This window comes from Myiozetetes cayanensis, unplaced genomic scaffold, assembly GCF_022539395.1.
Source record: "Myiozetetes cayanensis isolate MyiCay16 unplaced genomic scaffold, myiCay2020 scf12, whole genome shotgun sequence".
Taxonomy (NCBI): Eukaryota; Metazoa; Chordata; class Aves; order Passeriformes; family Tyrannidae; genus Myiozetetes; species Myiozetetes cayanensis.
The window spans coordinates 26,801,540-26,828,281 of NW_026086826.1; the positions used below are offsets into that span (position 1 = coordinate 26,801,540).

Here is a 26,742-nt window from a genome sequence, read left to right on the forward strand (position 1 = left end):
AGAGTTTCATCCTACGCCGAGGAGGTGACAAAGCTGTTTGGTCAAAGCGTGGGGGTTTGTCTGTTTTTTTCAATAAGGAAACTTAGTTGTTCCAGAACTTCTTTCCTCCCACAGAAGGTATAGTGAAAGATTTAGGATTACTCAAACTGAACGAGGGTAAAGTAATGCATGTAATTCTCAGGATTTTATAAGCTAATACTGCCAAATTTGAGTATATATGTGAAAGTCTTCCTCTGAAATTACCTCAATCATTTCAACAAGCAATTTCTAGCAGGAGATATTTTCAAAGGAGAGCCACACACACAAACACTGTATTTGGCAAATTTGCCCAGACACAACACCCTTTCTCAAGAGTAGGACTCCTTACTGAAGACTGAACACCTGGAAGAGTTTAATTTCTCCCATGAAATTCCTTCTGACTCAGGTGGACTCAATGAAAACAGAAGCCCAAAGGAGCATCTGAAGTGGTTTGGGAGACAAGTCCATCAGCTGTCCCGATAGTTGCTGGTGTCAAACACCCAGAGCTGCAGGTCAGTACAGAAACACTGTCACCAAAAAGCGCCAATAAAGAACATTTGAGGAATTCTGAAATCTTTGACACCAAAGTTAAGGTATCTCTGTCAGGTGACCCCCTTCACCAAAGTCAAGGTACCTCCACCAGCTGACCCTCATTCCCCAGCAGCATTAGAAGCTGCTGCAACACATGTGGGCAAGTGGCACCAAGGTGCTGAGCTGCACGTGGTAAACGAGATTGTGCCAGGTATCTGTAATGTTGATCCTATTTTCTTACAGTTGGCTTGTAGTATTTCAAGTCTTTCTTAATAAAGATACCCTTAACAACTGTGTATACCTTAAAGCACCTGCCAAATTGAAGTAAAATCTCTTTTACAAGTTAATTATGTTAAAAGAATTGATTATCTAGAGCAGGAGAAAGGAAGAGCAAGAAGAAAAACTATTCCTTGAGTCACAAGGGCCTTCAGAGAACAAAAATGCTGTAAGACAGTTGGGAACTAAATGAATGCAGATAAAACACAAATTTTCAGTGTAGAAAGTCATATAAAGACTGCACACACCATGCCCTGCTTCCAAACCTGACTCTGCAAAGCAGCCACAAGCACAATGACAATCCCCTCTCCCTCTGCCCATTTTATATCTGTTGGCAGCCAACGCACATGGAACACAATTCAAAGCCAGCCAGGAATACTTTGGCTATCTTCAGAGCAAGAAGGCAAACACCCTGTTGCTCTGCCACTTGCCTGGGTCACAGTGCCAGGCAGGAACACAGAAAACAGAAGGTTTGTAGACATCCCGTTACCAAAAGGGAGAAAAAAAAACCTGCAGAGGGACGGCTAAGGAAGGTGGACGGATGCCAACAATGAGCTACCAGCAAATCTGACTAGCTTGCCTCTTGTCCAGAAAAGCAGCAACTTGGGGGGACCCCTGGATGAGTAGGATTCCAGTAGTCTCCACCTTCAGCTCAATGTTTTACTGGCATGGAAATGGCTCAAAGTGGGACAGCACATAATAGATGCTGCCTATGAAGTCTGTTGCAAATCCAGGTCAACTGGTTTGCTCCAGCAACGCTTAAAAAAAATTACAGTTTCTCCCCAATAATCAGGAGGCACAACTTCCCTTAGAAAAAGTCTGTAGTGAGTTAAATCATTGGTCCAAATACTTGGAGGACAACTCTGTTTTTCTGTGACGACACAGCCAGAGGACACCATCTTCACATCTTCGTGTGACACGACCACGAGCGTGGCTTTAAATAGTCCAGGAATGTGGGCTGCAAAACATGGAGAGGCAGTGAGTTAGTCACAGGCCCACAGCACCAGCTGTGGTGTGAGCCCCTGAAGTCAAACTTGCCTAGCAGGAAAGATCAAACCCCATTTCAACACCCTGCAACCCTGTTCTAACCCTCGCTAAGCAGTGCCTGGAAGTGCAGCCACAGCCAGAAGTCCTCGTGCATCAGATAAATGCTGTGCCCAGCAGCACGTTGTATCAGGAAGCCAAGTCATTTACAATGGCAAACTCTTAAATGAGGAGAATCAAACTTAAAATAGCGGTTGCCTGAGGATCCCTTTGGTTAAAACTGAAAATCAGCTAGTACAGCAGGAAGTTTTATGTAGAACAGAGTCTGGTACCCAAGAAAAGGAGTTAGAAGTCGGAGAAAACACCCCAACAAAACCCCAAACTGACCATTTACAGGCAACCATTTCTCACTGCCACCCACTCCAGCCTGGCAGAGGTACAACAGGCACAGATTCTGTGGGCCTTCCATGAAAGTTTCTTCGACCTCCATCCCCACAGCCTAAATGAGGTTTAGCACAGTGGTTTCTATCCACAGAAATGTGGGAAAACCACCCTTAGTTTCAAGCAGTGAAATACAACCAGCACAGAAGGAGCAATACCGAAAGCACTTCTGTGAGGGAGCCTGCAGACTGAATAGCTCCTACTGCCAAAAAGCCTTGTGCCATAGAACTTCTGCCATTCCCCACAGCAAGGCAGGGCCAGCCCCCTGGTTATCCCCCAGGGAAGGGGAGTCACTCACGTTTTCCGTGGGGCAGTACTGGCGCGCATACCACTCCTGGCTGTAGAGGCAGATGATGACACCTTGGCCCAGGAAGAGGGAAGTCCACATGATCACATTCCAGATGGGCCCTTTCCGACGGTCGTTGAGGGTGAAGTTGAAGACCACTGGAAAGAGGTGAAACCAGAAACATCGTTTAGAGGCAAACTCAAAACCAAAGATCAACCGATTTCACTGCACCTTCCTCTCCCTTCATCTTCTCACTTCACCTCTGGAGCAACAAGGCCACTCCATGAGGTCAGTGTAGTGCAAGAAAATCTGATTATGCTTGGTAATAGAGCAACTACTATTGTTTGCCAAAAAAGGTGTCCCACCTTGTGCCTCTGGGGATCAGTATCTCTGCTACCCTGGTGACAAGACATGGCAGAGGTGGCCTAGAGATTATTGGAGCCCTCCAACTCAAAACCCAAAATGAAATGCAAGAGCTCTAACTTCTAAGGAGGCTCTTCCTCAATGTAGTAGCAGAGCAATACTTGTCTTACACTATGACTTTGAAGAAGACAACCTACAACCTGCTGAGACACAGCAACTCAGCTGCAGCTTGGCAAAGAGGAAGCAGTGCTATTAAACTGTGTGCAGTCCCACAGGACCAGCAGTATATCATATAGGGCTCTCTTCCTCTTCACCAATATCTTGTTCCTTTAACTCCCAAACTTCAGAATCCTCTGTGTGTATACAGATATATATCTACTGAGCCAGAGTCACAAGAGTTGGACTCACAGTTCCAACCCTGGGACAAGAAACAGTCCTGTGTGGTAGTACCTAAAGAATGACTGGATCACTATCAGAAGGGCAAAACATGCTTTAAAAAAAACCCCCACAGCTCCCTCCCATCCTCTGTTCCTTGGTCACTTACCTCCAAAGCATGCAAACAGGCAAAAGAGAACTGGATAGAAGAAGCCAAAGCAGATGCTCAGAACGTACTCATGCACAACAGCTGACACAGTGAAGACAGACAGCATAGCTGCTGCTCTGAACTTCTTACCAAAAAACTGGAAGAGAGGAGGATACCAATTAGGAGCTACTCTGATGTGGGTTATGGCTGTTTGTTGCAACATTTATGTTTTTTTCCTGAGTTGAGAAGGGCCTCCTCCAGCCAAGAGGCACACATGACACACTCGGTGATTTACAGAGCACCTTGGGGTTTAGGTGTTTTCCTTCAGGCATATTTCTGGTCTCCTGCACAGGTTCTCAGGTTGAGCCCACTCATGAAATATCTACCACAGCTCATCAAAACAGTGCAATGTGAGTTCTAGCTCTGAGTCAGTGCCTGCATTCCTACATCTCAGACCCACAGTTTGCACACACTAAGGACTTGGATCTGTCTCCCTAAAAAGCACAGTGAATACCCACAACAGCTGACGTGAGACATTTTTGTGCTTCTAAACGGACAGGGATGCTGCAGTTTGACAAAGGTACTGTTTTGCCCAGTAGTTAAATGTTTAATTAACAAAAGAACACATCTGCTTGTTACTCACCCAAAGAAAGTCCCTGTAGGCATAGTAATAGAGCCAGTCATGTACTACCACGTTCCAGGTTCGGTAGTAGTTTGCATAGGATGTGGAATTCCACCAGTCCTGAAAGCACAGTTGAAAGACTATAAATCTAATTAAGGATAAACCATTCTACAGGGCTTTTCTAGGATATCATCAAATTGAAAAATACTGAACAGAATAATACCAAGCTAACATATCAATTTGGCTACAAAAAACCACTTTCCATCGCACTTTCAACACTCTACTTGGTATAATAAAGTTAGGTTTTATCACAAACTGCAGGTGGCTGATGTGATAAAAGAACAAAAACAGTGCTAGTGGAGCTGCTGGGTAGGTCTAGTGGCTGGTTCTGTTTGTGCACAGGGTGTATCACCTTAAAACAACTCAGACTGCCAAGCAGAAGTCAAATCCCTTCTACATCACAGCAACAAACTTGAGCTTTAACAGCACACAAGCCAAGTCCCATGGATGTTTTGTTTGCTAAAACAATCTTCAGTTTCCTCCTCTTTCCTTTCCATCAGGACAATGAACAATGACTTTTAGTGGCTTTATAAGCTCTAACTGCTGGTTCTTACCTTGTAGAACATCCTGTCTGCAAAACGCAGCATCTCGGCAAATGCGTTGAGCCAACAGTGCAGGAACGCAAAGAACACCAGGAACAGAATCAGTACACCTGGAAACAAGGGAGATGCAGACTGGTTCTGTAGTGTTTTCTCTCAGCTACAAGCAAGAGCACATAGCACAGTCAAGGCTGTTCTTACAGGCACTGGCACACATAAGATTTACTGGTTTGTACAGGTAGCATGAAAGCATTCCTGTTTCTCACCACACTAGGCCAAGTTTAACCCAGAGAGCAAAGCAGGGCTGCCTCAGAGCCTACAACTTCACTTTGGAGACATTTAAATTCAAACCCCAGCATTTATTTTGCGCTGCTGATTCTGAAGTTTAACACTGTAAGGCTGAAATCTGTCCACAAGACCTCCTTTGCTGATCTCTGCCTGCCATGAATACAGCTCATATGAAGCACTTCTCCCTCCCACCTCTCCCACAAAGGTAACAGTCACTCATGGATCCAGGCCTGACCTGGCAGAATGGAGTTGAAGATGCACAGGACCAGCCCTCGAAGATTGAAGGTTTCTTGGCTACTGTTGCGAAACTGAGGAATGCAGAGTCTCACAAAGATGTAGTAGGCATAGAAAAGTGAACCAAGCACCTGGAACAAAAATACCCAAAAGTCTGACTTCAGAAGAGAAATACACAATTAACACATCACCACTCGCCAGCTCCAGGAAAGAACAGCAGCTGCCAACACAAGCCAAAATAATTTATTTTACATTGCTGCCAATAAACCTCCCTAAGGATCCAGGCACAAAGTAAGCCACAGCAATCCCAGTAGCTCACTGACAGCCAGAAGCAAAATCAACTTGTTTTTTCTACTCCAGCAGTTGTCAGTTCCTCCCAGTCCTATCAACTACGAGCTATGACACAACAGATATGTGCCAATGCCAGAGTGGGGGAAGTAGCCTGTGATCTAGGTCCAAGACAAGGGCAGAAATAACTGAAAAATACTTACTGTACTTAAATCTAATATTAAATCTTACTTTTCTTTCATCCTAAAGGACATGTTTACAGGGCAAACCACCTCAGGGTTTCTCTGGCTCACGAACCCACGTTCTGGATGCTGAGGTCAAAATGTGAGTCAGGGTTTAACTGCTCTGCTGGAAGATAGGTGTGTGCTCTGTCACCCTCCTTAGTCCAAGGGCAAAGCAGCCAAAGGCCTGTCTCTGTTGCCCTTTTTTTTTTTTCTACTTTGTTTTGCTTTTTAAACCATGAACACATTGTGTGACAGGAAAGGTTTCAGTCACACAAATCCATTGCTTGGAAACACATCCACAAGAAGCTTTTGAAGCTCATGGCCACAAATGGGAAGAGCCAGTCAACCTTAAGCTCAAATAAGCACTGGAGATTTGGACTCCAGGCCTCATTATTTCAAAACTGCTCTGAGTATCTGCAGGGAGGCAGCTGTGTCAGTGCACTACAATCAGGGTAAAGAAAGAAGGCCAGTGCATGGGTATTGCTCTACACACACACCCAGACTTTTTTTGTCTGGAATGGAGTCTAAAGGCTTGTTTAACTAAAGACTTTTAAGTTCTTTTCTTTCTTTGACACAACCATTAGTGCACCAAGGTCACAGGTTCTTTTTTAGTCACCAAAAGGTATTCTTTTCTGGTCAGCCCACACCAAGTAAAGAGTGATTTAGTGCCAAAGGGAGAGCTGTTGAGCCACACAGCTCAGATGATGTCCAAGAGTGCACTCTGCAAAAAGCTGCACTACTCACCTGTGCAAACTTGGTGGCTACGTAGCCCCATCTTATCGTGGGATTCCTGGGAAAAAGAACACATGATACCACAGCTAAACAGGAGCTCAAAGCAGTAAACCCCTCCCCTTCAATTGCTGATTTTACTGACCTACTGTCTGAAAAAAACCAGGTTTTCAATTCCAGAAGTCTTAGTCTCCTGACATCTAAGAGGATATCTGCCCAAACTGCTGGTTCCTCGCTTTCAATTCCAGCAATTCCATAAATGGAAAGGTATCTGGAGGGCAGTGCTGTGCAGTTACGTGGCAGGGGGGGGGATCTGCCCAACAGTCACGTAAAGGACCGCTGACTTCACACTGCCAAAGAGCAACAGCAGTGTACAGAAAAGTTTGGGAGTTCCCACTTATAAAGGCTTCAGCCTCTCCCCTCAAACTGGAGTCAGGGCTGCTTATTAGCACCACATAAAACACACAAGCCTGTTGCAGGAACTGTCCATCACTAGATAATCTGTAGCAAGATCTTTATTTGCTTCACTTCAAGCGTGTTTCCCAAGGAAATAAAAACAGAACTGTAAAGTCAAAATACTGTGAGCATTAGAGTGAGTTTCCAGGTTACCACCCTTGCCAGATTACTGGCTTTACCACATCTTTGTGAAATCTCTCACTCATTAATTGATCACACCCAGGGATGCTTAATGTTGGCTTCAGTTTTCAGACTACTTTCATGTTCTGTTGTTGCTCACAATACCTGGGATAGTTGTCTCTGTAGATGAGGGTGGGAGCAAAGAGGAAGTACAGGTACTGAGAGATTCTGGGAACAGGTACTGTGCCTGGGCAGAGGGGGGAAATAAAAATCAAAAAGAACATTCTGCAATCTTTTTGCCTACTGACAGTTCAGTTTGCCCAATACCCTTTCCCAACACAAAACCCCTATCACCTGAGAAACCATAGTCTGGAACTGAAGAGATGGACTTACAGAGAATAAAACAAAGGAGATCTTTGAGATGGAGTCTCCCCACCGTGAAGCCCAGTTAATAAGTGAGAGTAATTAAGTAGCTGTTAACACCTTGGGATCACATGGCCTTTGAAGCTGCAAGGCCTGTATCAATACACAGGTTCAGTTCAGCTCTAGCATGTCTTGCTTAAAGAGCTTCTATTCTACAACTGCTGCCATTTCAACTGGAACACTGAGCTGGAGGTGGGCTGGCAGCTTCCAAACACTTTTTGCCCCTAAAAGCAGGAATAGGGAATCTACAGAACAAAGACTTCGGATCCAGAAATGACTTAAACCTGAACAACAGTCAAGCTCATTGCCTACCACCAAATGAAAAGGTTCAGGCTGAAATTACGATGCAGAGCCCTTTGACCTCCCCACCCCAAGTCACCTCTTCAAATCCCACCTCTCCAGCTCGTGAGAGCAGCTCAAAGTAATGGAGGGGAAATTAGAGCTGGCTGTGCCCTGCTGTAAAATGAGGTAGGGCAAGTTACTCACTGGACTTGTCCTTCACAGAGGACAGGACTCTGGGCACATTCTCCCGGATGAAGGAATAAGCCTTCATAACAAGACGGACCTGCAAGGCCAAGAGATCAGCAGCTTAATACTCTCACTTTCCAACAGAGATTGGATCAAACATTTTACAGCAATACCTTCACTGCCTTTTTCTCCAATTTGCTCCTTCTAGAAGGAGTAGAGTTACTTCCCCCACCACAAGCCTGTTTAACTGATATGGATTTAAAACTCTGCAAAGTGAAACTTGCAGTAACAATCATGGCTCGGGAGAGTCAAAACATCTCATTTACACTCACAGGATCACCACATACACAAGGACCCTGAATAACACCAGCTAATATTAACTTTAAATTGAAGGGAAACACCCCTATCCCATTTCAGTAGGCCAGGATGTTTCAATGTCTTGAAAATAAATCCTTGAAGATGTGTTGCACAGCAATTACCCCTACCTGGAGATAAGGTTGTGCCACATGTAAATTGTGCACAGCTGCAGAGCAGGGTTTTTTTTGTTTTGCTTTAACACTGAAGAGCCAAAAGGAGGGCCAGTCCAAGGTTAATTCTGAAAGCTACACTCATCTCTGACCATCCTTGTTTTAACCAGACCACTTCTGTACTCTTCCCCTGCTTCCCCTGCCCCCTACCCCCCCCAAAAAAAAAAGTTCCACTTTCAATAAAGTTCTGACTGCAGAGCAAAGACACTTGTTTCTTGGGAACAGAAATGGAAACAGGAACCACTTGACAACTGTGTTCTTGCTTTTTTGGGAGTTTGCTTTTTAAAGAGGAGTGTTACAGCTTCCTTGTGAACTATGGCACAGTGTGTTCTTAAAATTTGTTTCAAGCATTTAGCATCCTCAAGACAACTAGAAAGAAATGGAATTTCAGCCCTGAAGTAAAAAAAAAAAAACACAGTAAAATGTTAAATAGAGGGTAAAAACCCACAAGTGGTTTCCAGGTCAAAATGAAGTCTTTCTCAAGTCACAGGCAAACTCAAACCACAGCCCTGGCTTAATTGGCAAACGTAGGACAATTCATTAAATTAACACTTGACTCCTTTAGGGAGAAGGACCCTTTCCATTGTGAAAATGAAGTTCAGTATGTCCAAAGATGCAGGGTAGGGCCTTACCTGCTCCAGTATGACAATGAAACGGGAAGCTGGAGGCAGGGCATAGGCTACAGCAACATAGGTTGGCCCAAAGCCAAGCCCAGCTATTTGGAAGAGCGTGAACAACATCCCATAGAAGAACGAGCGGATTCCACGACGGGAGGAACTGCAGTAGCCTTGGGCCCACCACACAAAAAGGTTGTATGGAATGACAACTGTGGCACTGAACATGCACAGCCAAGTACAAAAGACAACTGGGAACTTTCCAAAAACAAAGACCAGGAGATCAAATCCAAGGACCAGCCTAGAAGGAACAAGGAGAGAGACAATATTCAGTGTCCATTGTTTCATTAGAAATACTCCCAGTCCACTAAGTGGCTACAAACACAAAGCTTCCAGACCATAATTGTTTGACAGCTGGGATGGAAGAGACCATGGCAATAGCAAGCCATGGTCACTTTAACCCCATTAATTAAGCCCCCAGGGCTTAATTAAGCACAACTCTAAGATCAGCATGTGCTTTAAGAATATGCTCAAGCTCACCCCTGCTAAGAACAAGCACGTGACTAAACGATCCAGTGCTGAACCAGGGTCCAAAAGAGCTTTTGAGGAACACTCCCAGGACGTAGTCACTGAGAATCAGTTCTTCCCAGGAGTTTAAACACCTAAAGAGGCTTTTTCCCCACCTCTACAGGCATGGGGTATTTTAACATGCACCATTCAAATCTAGTTTAATCCTGCTTTGTGAGATCCGTGGGCATTCCATATGGAGTCAGTTTAGAAGTCACCCAAAAGGCTCAGGGTCATTAGATGGTCAGTCCAAATATGTCCAACAGTTGTGCATCAGGTACTCGAGTCCTTTAATCAAGTTTGATACATAAGAACAATAAAGAAAAGGCTGTTCAACTTAACTGGCTACCACAGTGACCAGAGCTTACTCCTGCAGTAAGCAGCTCTTCTAAACTAAGATCAGAGGAGATGATAGCACAGAATACACCAACAAAAAGTATTTGTTCTCACGTGGAAGATCAACTGCAAACTGAATCCAAATGATCAGATCAAAGCCACAGCAATTATTTTTAAATTTATTTTTTTTTACGTAATCAGGGCTTTTAGAGGTTGATTTTAGAGGTAAATACCAATTCTCCCCAGTGTCCATACACTAGTAAGTTAGGATCAGCTAAATATTCAATGGCACACGAATCTGTTCTTATACCCAGACACCAAAGAGTAGATAATCAGCAAGATAAACATGTAATCCTCCTTGTTTACATGAGATACAGCTTGCCAAAACATTATTTAAGCAACAAGCAAGTGTGAGGAAAGCAGTCTTTCACAATTTTTTTTCCACAACTGGCTACCTGCAAAGCACTATCTTAGCAGAGGCTGTGCCAACATCCTTGAGATTTTTCCCCAGGAAAAACAAAGTTCTATTTTTATTTAAGCACAAGAACAGCGTTCCAGAGCTGCCATTTTTCAACAGAGGAAGGACTGCTGAAGTATTTAAAGTTTTTCTAAACAGTGTTGCTTCTTCAAGCAACACAAGCAGCTGAAAGCCACCTTCTCATTAGAGATGTTCAACTAAAGTAGTCCACGTTCTCTTTTGCCAGCCTTGTGATGAACTAAGCACGTCAGGCCAAACTGTGCTGGCCACAATTCTCATGTAGGACACCAATTTGTAATATTTTCCTAATATCCAGCTATCCAGTTTGAAATGATCCTATCCCCTCAACAGGAATTCCAGCATACATTCTATGTCAAGTTGAAATCAAGGAAGGATTGATTCCCCCTTCTTTCTGCACCATTCTGCAGCTTCACGTACTCTCCAAAGCACTCCTACCTTCCTTCATCAATGAAGTCTACTAGAAGTGTACTGAGGATGAAGACGATGAGGAGAGCGATGAACATGTGGTAGATTGTCCTGATGTGACTCACTTCAAACAGCTCACTGAGGGAGAGATGAAAATTAACGTACAAATTGGGTGCCAGCCCTCAGTATATCCTCAGACAAAGGATAATTAGCCATTATCCCAGTGGGACTGAGAGGGCTGTAATTAAGGGTTACATTTGGGGAAGCCTGCAAGCTGTAGTACAGATGTTTTATAAAAGAAACAGAGAGGCTTGAGCAGATTAATCCACACAGGATTGAACGGAAGGCTGTGGGTGGTGATGAGGAAAGTACCCCAAAGCAAAGGCTCTTTAATTTGCTATCAAGGGTATTTTCAGTCAATTTGATGGAAAATGTGAAGTTAAGTTACTCACTCCAAGAGGGACCTCCTGGCAGTAAAGATCTTCCCATGTTCTGGAGGGGCCCTCGAGTTCCTGCAAAAAAAAAAAAAAAAAAAGAGAAGAACATTTGAGACAAAAAGGGAAATAAAGCTTCCAGGAAACATAGCCTTGTTATAGAACAGTTAAAACTTAAAGCTTACTTGGCTTTGTGCAATTCCTTCTCTGAGCAGGAAGCTGGGAAGAGGGAGGCTGGAGATGAGGAATCCAGGAGCGCCGATTTTGCCACCAAGCTGTTCACAAACTCTGTGAAGTGACTGTCCACCTCCTTCATGAAAGCTGGCTTCAGTTGCTGCCAGAGTGAAAATAGAGCATGAAATTCTTTAACTTGCTGGATACATTTTCCTAAAATATTTACATTCCTACTTATCCCGGAGCAGGACAGAGCAAGGCATCAAGAAAACATTCCTGCCAACAGATCAGGGGCTCATCCTGGCCTGTTCACACACCTCAGGACTTGGAATAACATCTCTGTTTCTCTGTCAGATGCACCACAGAGAAACAAAGTAAACATGTTGATCTTCATACATATGTCTACAGTGGCAGGTGTTTCTCCTATTTTATAGCGTCAACTTAAAACCTGAGTCCCAGAAAACATTCCTCAATTTTAACCACAGGCACATCCTTAGTGTCCAAAACTGGGAACCAACAAGTTCAAGAATTTGTGGGATGAAATATCCCAGTTGAGTCCCCTGCGCTCCCTTTTCTTCTTGCAGCTTTATACAGGTTTATTAAAAGCCAGTTATGTCACAGCTGCACCATTTATAGCCTATTCATATTCTTCATCTCTCATTTTAACAGGCAAAGGCAACTTCTGAAGTATCTGGTTCACCAGAGACTTTGGCTTCTTCAGGTGCATGAAAAACCATAGATAAGCATCTCCTTTAACAACTTTTTGGCAAAGTGCATGGATACAGTGCAAAAAAAAAAAAAGAAAAAAAAAAGGGAGCTAATCAGCTGTGGATAAAGCACAGGCCACTCTGGTCAAAGCCTGCTTGCTTCACCTGATAAAGAGTTTCATTTCTAGAAAGAAAAACATTATTTAACCCTCCAAATAATAAGTTATACAGACAAGGGCTATAATTTCTCTTCAAAAGGCAGACTGAAAAATGCCAAGATGTTTTCATATCCCTTTTGTCCTGCCTGAATTTAGTATGTGTAATTAATTCCTGTCTGCAATATAGGCCAATCTGCTATTCAGTCTCATAACATGTACTTTTAAAGACCTGACCTCCCATACCCCATGCAGTTTTTTTAAAACTTGACGCATTTAAGAGAAACTTAAGGATAAAATGTTCCGAGTTACTTATTTCTACACAAAGTGCTGCACTGAGCTCTGGATTGCTTTGTTGTGATACAAATTCTCTTATGACATGCAGAGAGGACCCTGAGATTTGCAAAGTGGTTTAAGAGTTATTCTTATGACTTATTTCAAACATAATTTGCATATTGTGTGGGGTTTCCTTTATACAAGTGTCTAATAGCCACATTTATCTGACCATCCTTTGCCTGGGATTTTTCCAGTTTGCCTCCAGATTCAAGGGCCAAGTCTTCCTACATGATAACTACTTATTATTTCATCTCATTTTCTCACTGCTCAAGCTGCCTTAAGAAACACTTGTGTTTCTCTGATCACCTTCAGAACTCCCCACTCCCATCTACTCTCTCATAAGGTTGAAAAGTAAAGTTTCTGGAAAAGAGAAGCTCTAGGGAGACTTCAGGGCAACCTTCCAGGATCTGAAGCAGCTACAGGGAAGCCAGAGAGGGAATCTTCCTCAGGAACTGTAGTGACAGGACAGCAGGGAATGGGTACAAATTGAAAGGAGGGAAATTTAGGTTAGACAGTAGGAAGAAGTTCTTCCCTGGGAGGGTGTTGAGACACTGGCACAGAATGATTATGGCTGCCCCATCCCTGGAAGTGTTCAAGGCCAGGCTGGATGGGGCTTGGAGCAACCTGGGATAGTGGGAGGTGTCCCTGCCCGGGGCAGGGGGGCTGAAACAAGATGGTCTTTAAGGTCCCTTCCAACCCAAACCATTCCATAATTCTATAAAATACATGAACAGTTGATGTATTCTTACAAAATCCTCCTGCCTAATGCAACAGCCAAGAAAGCAAGTTTAACTCCCTGACAGAAACCCCAGGACAATCTGAAGTAAGCCCACATCAAACCAGGAGACCCTGAAGTCAAGGTGGATCAGAACTCTACATTCCTCCTGTTCCATTGTAGTCAGATCCAGAGAGATCTCTTGAAACAAAAGCTGCAGTAGGAGAAGGAGCAGATTTATATTTAACTTCAAAAAACATTTTTCCCCTATTTGGCAACTTCCAGTATAGAATAAATAAGTTTCACCAGTGCTTAACAAAACAGAAGCTCTTAGAATCTGGCTACTCTTAGATATTGCTTTTCTGGGAGGCAGAGGGTTGTCTCTGCAAAAGACATGGACTTGTTCCTTTACAAACAGGAGGAAAAACCCCAAATATTGAGTACTTGGGAATACAACCTGTAACAGAAGCCACTTGTGCTCTCTAGTTTTACAGCATGCACACACATACCCCCACCAAAAACGCCAAAGCGAAATTCCTGCTCCTCTTGGAGGGCTCAAATTTCTATGCCAAACAAAGCACTATTCATTCCCACCAAAACAGTGTCTTTTTTTTTTTCTTTACAGTGTCTCCACTTTTTTTTCAGCCTAATCTCTTCTCAATGGGAGTTTAACGTGGTATTTCCCTGAAGAACCTCTTCCCCTTAGCTGGCACTCTGGGATTGCCTCCTCCAGGGCTGATACCAACACGTGCAGGTATTTGGACTGGGAGAGCAGGGCGTGAGTTCTCCATAGATTAAATAAAATACAACCAGAGTAGAGACCCGACAGTAACTGTAATTACAAACCAACAAGCACGAAAAGAATGCTATGCCATAAAAAGCAGAAGCTGGCCAATAGTTGATGAGAAGTCAGAGAAAGTTGAGGGAAGTAACCCTGTGGTTTAAAGTTGCAACAGTTCCCCAGCATTTTACTCATTCTGACAGGTTTAGTGATTTTGGTCACTGAGACGTGACAACAGCTTCCAGACAGGACTGAAGGTGCCTGAAGGCCTCCTTAGGCACGAGTTCCAGCTCCTACAAATCCTATTTCTATCTGTGGAGTTGTCAGTGCCCAGGCTTTTCACAAGCCAAGCACCTGCCTAGACCTCAGACACCCATCACAGAACAGATGAACTGCAATCCAAGCCCTTGTCCAGCTTTTGTCACACAACAAAAGGGCCTGGCACTCGAGCAATTCTCAGGTATTTTGCAGTAGGTGGGTTTTTTCCTCAGCCTTCTATCTATTACTGTAGCTTTGAGGCACCTTAAATAAAATCTACAAGCTGCCTAAGTCAGGGCTTAAAACCTGAACTCCCCGTGTTTTGGGACAAACTTCAGCAATCAAATATTTTAATTAAAGCACCACTGACCCACTGTTTTTTTAGGATTCTCTTTGCAAATAAGAGATCACTCTGTCTGCAAACTAGTGTGTCTCCAAACTTGTGGCCAGGAAAAAAAAAAAAAAAGGAAAAAAAGAATAAATAAATAAGGAACACTCCTGAAGAAAGAAATCCAAGATCAAGTTGTCCCCTTGCTCCCTGGAACTTTCAAAGCTTCGTGTGCTTAACAGTGCAAGCTTTCTCCTGCAAACACCCATTGCCAGCACGGTGATTAACACTGGCTGTTTTGTCTGCAGAGAAAAGTTGTAAGGCTTGATCTCCCATGTCCTCAGTAAGGATAAACAGGAGAGCACAACATACAAAATAAAATTCCGAGCTGATTATCCCTCTGATGGCTTGGATTTTAGCAGTTTCAGCACAAAAAGCACCCTTTGCAGACGACATTTAAATACTCTTCACACCTGTTATAAATTACCTGTTACACCTGTTATAAATTACCACCCACAGAGGTAGAAAAAAAAAAGACAGGAGAACATCTCAAAGGTGCAAGGTGTTTTTCTCTATAAGTATCCACTCCCTACTATTCAGAAAAAGCTGGAACAATGAGATTACTTCATCTTTACCACGGAATTCTCTGCAATAAAATGATGCAAGAGTGCAGGACGATTCGCCCTGAGGAACACGGGTGCCACAAAACAATGGTTAACAAGGAGGGTGCAGCTCATTGTTGGCCAACTTCATTTAATTTGAGCATAAATCACCTTAATATAATCTAAGACAATGGCAGCTCACACAGATGCAGATGATGTCAGAAACACCTGGTGCTATTTTCTTTAAGGATATTGTTCCCTCACAAAAAGTGAGAGCTTCCAAGGCTCAGGAAGGCCATCTCCACAGCCAGGGCAACAGAAGTTGTGGGATACAGGCTCTGTGTTGTTACCCTTTATTCAGTGGATAGCAGGACACAGAGCATTCCAAATATGCAGGCAGGCTGGCTAATAATCACATTGCCAGAAGTTCGAGGTAAGGGAAGTTTCATTTTATTTACAGGTCTCAAAGTTCATTCTTATCTCTGGACTTCAACCTATTGGGGTCAAGGAAGACAGAACCACATCTGATAAACACTACCCCTCCTGTGCCAAGTGGGTGAGAGAAAGAGGACTGTGGAAAAGTCACTGCACCCAAACTAGGACTGTACAGGGATATTTGTGCTCCTGGGTTAGTGACTCTCCAAAAGACACTGAGGGTCAGTCATGCTGCTCCACCCCACAAGCAAGGATTATATTTACCTCAGCTTCTGCTATTAGCTGCATTTTCCTTGTTATCACGTGGTCGACATCAACACGGCCTGAAGAAGGAAAGCAAACATTTAACACTTGCAATTTTAGCTGCATGTCTGAAAACACAGAAAGCACAACATATAGTAGCTCAGACACCAACTTTTCAACAGTATTTCTGACTTCTAATAAGGTCCCACTAAGCTCAAATCAAAGCTGCAGGAACTTCATAAGCTACAACCAAGTGTTTTAGGATCCCAGAACTGTCAGGCAGTCAACAGCTGATAACATGCTGGGTATTTGAAAGCTTTATTTTCCATCAGCAACACTGCAAATCTTCCCAAGGTCTCTAAACACATTCAGCCTTGAAGCAGCAATCAGAGCAACCCTTAGAAGGTCATATCCAAGTGTGCTGATCTTTTATCAGAGCTTTATCTTACACCAGACTAAGGTTAGTTTGTCTGGAGGTCTCTACGTTGCCAACAGACAAGGCAGTCAAGGCATGGCTATCAGTGAAATACTGTGATCAGCTCTAAAACAGGCTGAATGGCAAGTCAGAAGATTATTCTGGCTATTCCCACGCCCTTCATCCCCCAGGAGAAGTGTTAGGTATTAGTATGACTGTATTCCTCAGTGTTTCACCCCTTAAGCAAACGTGCCATCAGTGTCATCTGACTTTTATCATTACTAATATGGGTAAAGCCTCAAATATCACTTTTCTTTGGCATAAAGAACTCTACCCATCTGAGATGCCTCTATTACATCAAGAGGAGCAACTCCCACAGATCAGACATTTTGGACTAGTCGGGGTTCCCTTCTCCAGTAAGAACAACACAGAAGATAAAGTTACTAAAAACAGAGTCTTGCATGTGGAGGAAAAGCAAGACTAAAGCAGCAGTTTCCAACCCCCTAAAATACTACTCAGGGTGCAAAGACTGCAACAAAGCTTGCCTTGTGCATATCCTTTGGCAATTATAGCTACAGCAACACCTCACACGGACACACAGCCGGGATTACAGCTTGTTTCTAAGACAACATTCCCACTTCTAGAAAAAGAAGTTACTGAACTGATTCCCTAATAAGAGTCCAGGGAAGCCCGAGCTAACAGATTTGCTGAAGGGGTGCTGAAGTTGTGCTGCTGTGTGGCAGGGAGACAGATTCATGCACTATCACAGTGCCTAAACGTGGCCTCCTTGTCTTGACCTCCTGGCATGGGCACAGCCCCTGCACACAAAATGCAGTTCCATTTTCATTGACACAAGTGTTTCTGTGATGCTCACCCTTCTCAGGGTGCTCTTCTGAGCAACTGTTTTGAGCAACTGCTTGTAAGTGGTTTAGGTAGACCTGCTTCAGAAACGACCCCAATTTCAATACTGGAGAAGAGTTAAACAAAACAAGAGGCTTTACCCTCATGCAGCTGTGCTCAATTGTTAGCATTAATTCCCCTTCCCAGTAATCAGGCAAGAAAACTGTTTTTTCTCTATAAAAAGTACTACACAAGATATAGTCTAAAGAACAACAACTGCCCATTACTTAGCAGCCCTCTAATGTAACAACAAACAAGGAAACTGCTTAACACCACAAATTTTGGCTGCATGTAAAGATATATTTTTCCAAAAATAGAATTCCCAGTTGCTAAGCATCTCTACCTTCCAGACAAAAGAAAAAAAATTATCTCAGCACTTAAACTCATCATGCTGTTACACTTACTGAACAACAGCAGTTTGGAAAACAAACAGAGAGAAATTTAAGATACCCTTGACCCACTTAGTTCCTGCACTTTGCTGGTCTTAAATGGATTCACACCCAATAAATTTAAAAACAAAAAGAAAATTAAAAAAAATCAAGTTATTCCACGAGCAGCAGAACTGTATCCCCTCCATATCATCTCAGTGACTCTACTCCCTCACCACATCACTCCACAATTGTCCTCTCCTCCCATTACTCCTGTGTGAAGAACCAGCTCCTGCTGACCTGCTAGATCAGACAGAGCTGCTGAGTTTAATGAACCTTTCCCTGTAAAAATTTAAGAATTTGTGTCTCTTATCCAGCTGCCAATTCTCAAGACTCTTACCAAGTTTTCTTGAAGCCACCCAACATGGCCAAAGAGGACATGTGAGACTTAGGGGATTGCACTGTTTCCTTTGTAAGCTAAGCTAAAAATAAAACAACCACTGCTTTGGCCATGTATTTCCTGTCAGATCTTGCATTTGAAGCCTCAGTTATTATAATTACCCAGGCATAGTATTTGCTAATAAAACACCCTTTTTGACTTACAAGGCCTTAAAGATGGATGGAGTTTTACCTATATCAAATGTACAGCTTTAATGGTTGCACAGGAAACAAGGCCAGTCTCTGACCTACTGATGCTGTAACAGCTAAACTGTGTGCAGTGTCCCTGCTGACACTTTATTTTAACCACAGAATAGACTAGAAACACAGCATCTTTTAAAAGGTTTTGAAATCAAAATCTGTCTTCAGTATAAGCATCTCATATAACAAAGGAAAAATTCCTCATGAGCTTGTCACATCTTTTCCAGAATAAGATCTCCCATAGAAGAAAACCAACTCCAGACCAACTCACTGTGCTGTGTTGCACTGCCCCATAAACTCAACTGTGTCACAAGGCAGATACCAGAGAACATACAAACTCATCATCTTTAATTACTCATCCTGTTGTGCAAGCTGCCACTCATGTTCTGTGAGGTCACTGGAGAAGAGATTCATCACATGATTTTGAGTCTAAAAGGAAATGTGCACTGCTAAAGAATCTACATCTTCACTTTCTTTTGACCCTGAAAACAAAGACTGGATCCCTCTGTATCACTTTGGGATTGCAACAGCATTATAAAAATGGACTCAAGGCTGCACAATACAAGCAAGCACATCTCTGCATTTGAAGTTGAGATGTGCCTTAAGAAAACAGGAAATATGTTTAAAGTGATAAAAATGTTGTCTTTGAAGACTCGTATAGAATCGCGGCCAATTTCACAGGACACTGAAACAGAGTTTGCTTTGGAAGAGCTCTGCTCACAGGGAGAAGCTCTAACAGCAGTTTTGTTGCCTTCCCACCAGCAAGGACATTAACAAGATTATTAGCTGACCACTTGTCTTGGGCTTCTAGAAACCAGTGCTTGTAGGACTGACTCCTCTGTACGGCCCAAATTTCAAGTAGGTTCAAAAGTCAGAAGAAAAAACAAATGAGCAATGTGAATGTAAACTTTGTTTCCATAGGAAACCAGGCTAATAAAAATCACCTGAAGATTGAGAAAGCTTCTTAATTGTTGAGAAGTTGAGCAACTCAGGTTTCACAAAAGATTGACTAACTACCTTTCCTAAAGGATCTCGTTGTCCCCAACCCACTCTTGCACGTTACAGATCTAAGTGACAGCTGAGATGACTAGAGCAGCAAACCATTCCTATGATTTACTGGTACAGCAGCTTGGGATCCAACAAAAAAACAACTTATTTCTTGATAGGAAACCGACCATTCAAGAGGTTCAAGCAACATAGGCAGAAGGATTTCATTGCTGACACCTGGACTAAAAGGCTCCCTCTCCAAAAACACTCAAGATGTTTTCCGAAGCGAGGCAGTGTTAAAGCCAGCCTAGTGCAAGGCTACTGTGAAGAGGGGAGGAGTTCCATATCTGGTACAACACAGATTAATAATTTGATGCTAATGAGCCTTATTCTTAATTATGGTAGTTTATTTGGCCACTCAGCAGATAGAGGCAAGTTAATGTTAGACTCAGCTGACCTGTTTAAAAGAATGCACAGGCCATAGGACACTGCACTGCAGCTGGATGAGATAATGAGCTTTAAAAGTCACTTCTGAAGGTACAGGGGACACAAATAGCCTCTTCACTAGCAGGAAGAAACACCTGCATTCTCTATATCATGCTACCATGTCCACAGGCTCTTCAGAAAAAACTGCTGAGCCTTCACCTAACCCACAGGCTCCAAAACACAAGAGAACAAAATTGCCAGAACCCAGTGAGACAAAACAGCTCTGTTTGATCCATCTCAGAAACACATCCAAGACGGTCAATTCAAGCAGCTTAATCCCAAATCCATTAACCTGCAAGAAAAAGCCTGTTCATACACTGAACACTTACTACTGTGAGTCAGACAGCAAAGCCTAAAGCTTTCCAAATTGCTCTCTGAGAGCTCCCTCCTCCTCCTCCATCAGTGGCCACATGCAACTCGTGCATCACCATGACCTTTTGCACCGAGAATGATCGACAGTAACCTCTCCACTGGCAGATAACCCCTTTCTAAGATCAGCACTACCAAAAGCCTTACTCACACCAAACAGATATGCCACATTGCTTGTTTGCAGGTCAGCCCCCAGAGACGCTTCTAATCCTTTCCTGATTTCTGGGGAAACAAGGACAGACCCCAAAACCACCATTTTACTGTTCTGAATGACTAATCTGAGCCTTTCAGAGAACTCAGACGCACACTTAGGATCCCTGTCCTCTCTAACCTTTTAAATCTACCCATGCAGTTTCTATTCTGCTCCTTCCAGGTGAGTTTTCGTCCAACCAGTACTGCCTGATACCAATATCCCATTAGGCAGAACAGTTCTGTATTTATGTATCTCCAGCTGAAAACATATAAGACTAATCTTATTAAGGAGATCTGGCTTTTGAGAGGGGATTATTGCCACCCAGATCATCTGCTGACTCTATGCCAGGCCCAAATTAGTTGTTTAATTACAACACTGGAGCCAATTCAAGAAGTGATATATCAGACTGACATTCAGCTACTCTGTCGAAGTGAAATTACAGGCTGACTAATTACAAAATAGAAACAATACTGCTATAAAATTGGGTGTACCTGAGTGCAAACTCTTCACTCCTGGAAGCCAAGCAAGGAGACAGCCTGCAGAATGATGAGGCAAGAGAAAAAGTAACCTCAACTATACCAATGGAGAGTCAGACCTAACGTAGCTCTAAAGCCAATACATGCATTAAAATTATTCCTCTAAGCAATTTAGTATCAGCCAAAGCATTTGAGTTAATGAAGAAAGGGTTAGAGGTCCAGAAGTTTCTGTAGAAAGTTCACACACTTCTGGAAACGAGTCAATGGGCCCTTGACACATGAACTCCTCAGTTAAAAAGCAGATTGTGCTTGCTATAATCAGAGAGGATCAAGGGTGGGTAATCACGGCAGTGATTTAGCTTTTCTACAGAAGTAACTGCTACAAAGATGCTCCAATATTCACATGCATAGATTCTTGACCTGGTTGGAATCCCTTGACTGCAACATGCATCTTGTGTAAAATTCTCCTCAACACCCAGCGTTAAGATGCTACAGCACAAAAAGGCTGTTGCCAGACTCGCAGATCATTAACCTCACAATGCCTTTGTACATATCAGCACTAATGCCTTAGAAACAGCCATTCACACTGAAGAGCCAGGACAAAAGAAGGAGGAAAAACATCTATGGCTGCTGCTTTGGAGAAATTCCTCCCACCTCAGCTGTGCTTTCACAGAAAGGGCCACTATATGCAACACGTGAACACTTCAACTTCATAAAGCTGCAACGTTTGGGTCACAGAGATGCTGATTTAACCCCATGGTACAGAGGAACTCCTGACCAGAGGGATGCATCTTCCTCCCATGCCTCAAGGTATCAGACTCATGCCTCCTACCTCCCTGTGTTTGTCCCCATCACTGTGCTGAGCAAAGAGTCTACAGAAACCACTGGCACTTTTGACACCTCTGCTCAACCGGCAGCAACGTAGGCAGGCAAGATGCACCTGGTCTTAACTAACCAGGATTCCTCCCTGCTGTCCTTCACTACAATTTGTACAGGATTAAAAATGCACACTGTACTGTTCCAAGCCAACCCAGCAGGCACAGGGACACACAGGAAGGCTCAGTACACTTTCAGAAGATCCACCCCAGGATGTTTACTTGCTCCACACTCACAGCATCTCACCTTCAGTGATGTTTTGCCACATCTCAGAGGTGCTGAAAGGAAAGACCTTTAAAGACAGGCACACCTACCTATTAAGCACTAATTATCACTGCTATATTTATTGCTCATCCAAAACCTTGCAAGAACTCAAATTCATTCATAACAGTTAAGGAGTTCCCATACATAAAAGAGGTTAAAAAGGTACTAGTCTACTCCTAAACCCATCATGACTGTTTTTCAGTAGCCACCAACTCCCTGCAATTTTCCAAGACAGTCCCATTTGACAGACCCAGTTAAAATTACTGTACTACCATCAGCTTAAAATCCCAGTTCTCCAAGCAGTTTGTGGGATGACTGTCTCTCCAATGTATTTTTTGCAAAAACAAATCTAACTTGTCCTAAACTTAAACTTGCTCCAATTCCCGTTTCAGCTGAAAAGAGTACTATGAAATAGTGACAATATTCAGAAGCATATCAGTAAGAATTATCTCCTTGAGTTAGTGGCATCAGTGTTTTGGAGCTTATACTCACATGGCACATTGTGATAAACTACTTTAGCTATTTGCTTAATCTGTGTCCCAAAGAGAAAGGAAACAATATGCAGTTTCATTGCTGACCACTGGGCCAGAATGTGGTACAGCATAAACCAGGAATTACAGACAGTCACAGAGTCCACAGGCAAAACCACTCACTGTGCCACACAATTGTCCCTTCAACCCAAGGGACAGGGCATGGCAGCACTGACCCTTCCACAAAGCCAGCTACAAGCCACATAACTCTTAAGGTGACCACAAAACAAATGAATATAAACCCAACCATTTATTGTTCTGTTTTCTGGCAGCCCAGGTTGAGACTGGATAGAAGGGAGCAGTCCTGACACCACCAGAACCCCAGAGGAGCAGAGAATCATTCCATGTGCCATCCCACCTCCACCTGTCTGTCAGGTATGTTAAACACCATGATGTTTAATCCTGAGAAGTCTTGTACTTAAAGCTTGTAAAGGAAGTGAGATGAAGTCCCAGAAAAAACATTTACCAGGATTACTCAAAAGTGCTGCCAAGAGACATTTGCACCACTTACAGCATTAATGCATCTCCTCCTCCTCTGACAATTAATCACTTTTTCAGTAAGCACTGCAGCACAGCTCCCTAGGGAAAGTTCTGCAGGTCAGCACTCCAAACAACCCACACCTGCTGAAGGGGTGCAGCTGCTACACAGGGAGCTCCACCAGAGAGGGAAAAAACAAAATGAAGGAGCAAAGAGGCCAGAGCCATGAGCTAGGAAGGACACCTTAGAGATCATGTGCCAGAGGTCCAGCTGGTCCCAAAGCAGTGATCTCACCATTGCTTGAGTTTTGAAACAGCCTCTCGCTCTCAGGTCTCCTCTGTGTTTCTTCACTCTCAAGGGTCTTGCAGGGTGCAGTGGAGCCAGACTGGCGTTTCCTCACACAGTCGTCACCTGCCATGGTTACCCAGCTAGGCCAGAAAAGGAGAGCAGATAATTAATGACAGAAGAAACTCATTAACTCTTTACATTGTTCAGTAGTAAATTCATATAGCCTTTTGCACACTGAGTTTCTTCCCTCCACTACAAATTCAGAGCAAAGATAGAGGAAATTCAGCACACTCGTGTGAGTCAGTGCCTGTGGATCCCACTTCCTCTGCCTTACTACAAGCAGTAAAGGAACAAAGTAACCAAGCAAGTTCCCCCACCTCTACCTAAACGTCTCCCCACAGCTTCCCCTTCTCCCTGCAGACCTTAGAAGTGTTTACAGTAACTTAAGCCTTGCAAAACCTTTAAAAGACCAAAAAGCAAATCCTTTCTGACTGTCAGCTGGACAGCAAGACTTGCCTTCTGAGAGATCTGGCAGGTTTGCTTTGCCGAATCACCAGCAAGATTTTGCCTGAGCCAAGCACCTTCCTGTGAAGTTTTCAGTTGTTATTGCAAGAGCAGCTTCCTCAGTGGATCCTTGCGCTCTGCTTGGACAGACAACGCAAACCACAGGGAAACGGGAAGAGAATCAGGTTTGAACTACACCAGATTGGATGACAAAGGTCACTGCTGGGGACAGAGCTGCCAGCAGGGAACACCTGAAGCACTGCAAGCAGGATGAAAACAAAATTATCAGTTAACAAGAAGGGCACAAAGAGATTCTACTTTGGTTACCAAGTGACATCCCAGGACACTCCACATGAAAATTCAGCTCAAGAATCTCTTGGAGATGTAGGGAAATGTTCAGATTTTTTTCCAGAAAACCACACAGGCATGTATGTGACTACATTTCCAAACTCAATGCATTTTTTCACCTTGGCACAAACTCTGCAGCAGATGTGTTTGGCTGCTGGTGAACAGTGTACGTGCACCAGTACAGAGGAGCTGTTACAGGCAGGCAAGGAAAACTCATGCACTTGTGAAAAAATGAATTGTTTCAGCATGGATTTCCTCAGAATACAGAGCATGGCACTTCTGCAAACAGGAAATAAGACTATGATCAGAGGTTTCCAGGACTCGGCTTCCTGTGTTTGTCCCTCTAGTAGAACAGTCTTTCCATTCTCCTTGCAGGCCTCACAGCACACAGGGGAGAAACACCACCACCAATCAAAGTCACTAATTCAATCACCATTTCTTGCAGCACTGCCCCTGTCAGCTGTGTCTCAAGAGGTCTCAAGCTGCCCACAAGCTGCAGAGCTGGCTCTGCACACCACCTGAGAGCTCACCTTGTCATCATTTACATAATGCAAACAGTTTACACAAAGAACAGAAAGAACCAGACAAGAATGTGGCAAATCTTCCTACAGTAACTGTCTTCACCAGCCCCAAAAGGCAGCTGCCAGGTCATACCCACTTCCTACCAGCTCTTTACAAGTTACTGCTGCAAACCCCCTGCTTTTAAAAGTGAATCAGTCCCCATCAGGAATACCTGACTCTTCACACTTCCCAGGCTTCCCACAAGGTTCCAAGTACAGACACAGCTGCATCATGTTGGAGCAAAGAATCATTCTGCCCACCTGGGACTTACAACTAGGCAGCTGAACATGCCAAGCTGTGTGTTCTTACACAACAGAGATGCCCAAACCCCTATCGCAGGGTAAGAACGGATCACTCTGATCACGGAACAGGATCTGCAGAGTAGTGGATGGGCCAATCGAGCTGCCTTCCAAATTCATGCACCAACAAGCTACTCCTTGGGCCACCCGGAGCCTCTCACTGCCTCCTGATCCTTACAGGTGCAGGTTTTCCAGCTCTAACAGGGGACCACAACTTTAATTCTTTTCTCAGCACACTTTTCGTCTTCTTCAAGAGGTGAGGAAGCACAGGGTGGTTACAGTATTTCACTGAAAGGTTAACAGAAAGGAGTTAAAAAAATAACAGATTTCAGGATAGGAGAAGGAAAAATCACGTGGGGGGAAGAAAAAAGTTAAGCAACTTGAAGTTATTAATTCAGATAGGCTAAGTGACGACAACAAAGCCTTTTTCACACCAAAACAAGAACTCTGCTAGAGAAAAATCTATGAAAACAGACAGTTTCCCAGTCTACTTCCCATATAAATGGAGGTGTAACTTTATAGTACCTAAGCAACTATCAGCACATCAGATCCTAAAGAGGGCATCAGACCTTTCCTCTAATCTCTGCTAGAACTGAATCATTCATGACACAATGCCAGGATAACTCCAGATGTTCATCTCCTCAATAAGAGGAAATTGCTCCTCACAATTAGTTAACAGTCACTCCACCCCACTCCGAGCACTTGTAGGACATCCACAACCGCAACTATAGCTGTAGGTTTCCAGAACCACAAACCCATTAACAGATTTCCCACCAGGAATGCCCTGATTTTACAGGCACGACTGCGTTACTGTACTCGGAAAGGGCTCTCAAACCTTGAGCTTCTAATTCTTGCCTTTCGAAATACGGTAATTAATTATAAGATGCCTAGGGAGAAAAGCAACACCCTGTGGGAAGTTCATCTTTGCATTTCAAAAGGCTCGGTGAGGAACAGCCAAGAATCACGGAATGGTTTGGGCTGGAAGGGGCCTGAAAGATCACCCAGTTCCAACGCTCTGCCTCCAACACCGAACACACTCAATAACAACCTTATTCCAAAGACCATTCAGACCCACAAAGTTTTCCTTCGGCCCTTGACCCTGGGGTATAACATTGACTCGCAGACCCTCGGTCGCGGCAGAGCTGCCCGCGATCCAGGCAGGGACCGGGGCAAAGTTAAGGACACCCCCAGCTCGCCCGCAAAACACTCGACAGGAAAAAACCCACCCTAAACCTGCGGATATCGATGGGACCCGCCTGACGCGCTGCCCGGGCCCCGAGCCAGCTCCTGCCCCGCGAACTCCCCGCACACACCCGCCTCCCCCGAGCGCCAACCCCGCACAGCTCCGGGAGCCGCCGGGGGCGGGGAAGGACGGCGCGGAGCCGGTGCTGTGGCCGCCGCCAGGGCCGCCCTCCCCCCGCGGTGCATCACCTCAGGGACGGCGGGGCCGGTGCCTTCCCTGCTCCGCTCCGCTCTTCCCGGCCCCCTTCCCGCCTCCTCCGCCGGGGCCTCTTCCCGGGGCCCGCGCACGTCACGGCGCAGGGGGCGGGGCGAGCGGCGGCACCGCCCATTGGCCGAGGAGGCGGCTTCGCGTGGGAGGGGCGGGGCGGGGGGCGCGGCACGTGAGGTGCACGTGGGGGAGCGACCCCCTCACCCCCCCCCCATCCCCTCAGAGATCGCCGCCTTCTCCCCGAGATCTGAGGCGGGGGATAATGCCAAGAAATGTGGAGACCCACCCTCAAGGGAGGGCAGCACCCAAGGCTGGCAGATGC

At 44.3% G+C, this 26,742-nt stretch overlaps 1 protein-coding gene across 4 annotated transcripts; it reads right to left on the reverse strand.

Moving 5' to 3' along the window:
* Positions 1-367: 367 nt before the first annotated feature.
* On the reverse strand, positions 368-26,483 carry SOAT1 (sterol O-acyltransferase 1). Of its 4 annotated transcripts, XM_050307536.1 has the most exons (17): positions 26,402-26,436; positions 23,775-23,899; positions 23,265-23,398; positions 16,011-16,069; positions 11,441-11,589; positions 11,274-11,333; positions 10,852-10,959; positions 9,033-9,315; positions 7,892-7,970; positions 7,148-7,229; positions 6,422-6,467; positions 5,167-5,296; positions 4,659-4,756; positions 4,066-4,164; positions 3,444-3,579; positions 2,549-2,694; positions 368-1,783 (listed from the first exon to the last, which is right to left on the reverse strand). In XM_050307536.1, exons 3-17 carry the CDS (start codon positions 23,386-23,388, stop codon positions 1,727-1,729), a joined length of 1,656 nt encoding a protein of 551 aa, XP_050163493.1. In that variant the 5' UTR covers positions 23,389-23,398; positions 23,775-23,899; positions 26,402-26,436; the 3' UTR covers positions 368-1,726. The 4 variants fall into 4 exon arrangements, with proteins under 4 accessions (XP_050163493.1, XP_050163492.1, XP_050163491.1 ...); XM_050307535.1 differs by lacking the exon at positions 23,775-23,899 and having other exon boundaries at positions 26,402-26,483; XM_050307534.1 differs by lacking the exon at positions 26,402-26,436 and having other exon boundaries at positions 23,775-26,217.
* Positions 26,484-26,742: the final 259 nt, after the last annotated feature.

Excerpts from the sequence above, each read along its gene's own strand:
- SOAT1 (XM_050307535.1), bottom strand. The coding sequence starts at position 23,388 with ATGGCAGGTGACGACTGTGTGAGGAAACGCCAGTCTGGCTCCACTGCA. Across the intron at positions 6,468-7,147 it reads TACAGAGACAACTATCCCAG|GAATCCCACGATAAGATGGG; the intron begins GTATTGTGAGCA and ends TCTTTTTCCCAG. Across the intron at positions 5,297-6,421 it reads TAGCCACCAAGTTTGCACAG|GTGCTTGGTTCACTTTTCTA; the intron begins GTGAGTAGTGCA and ends TTTTTGTTCCAG.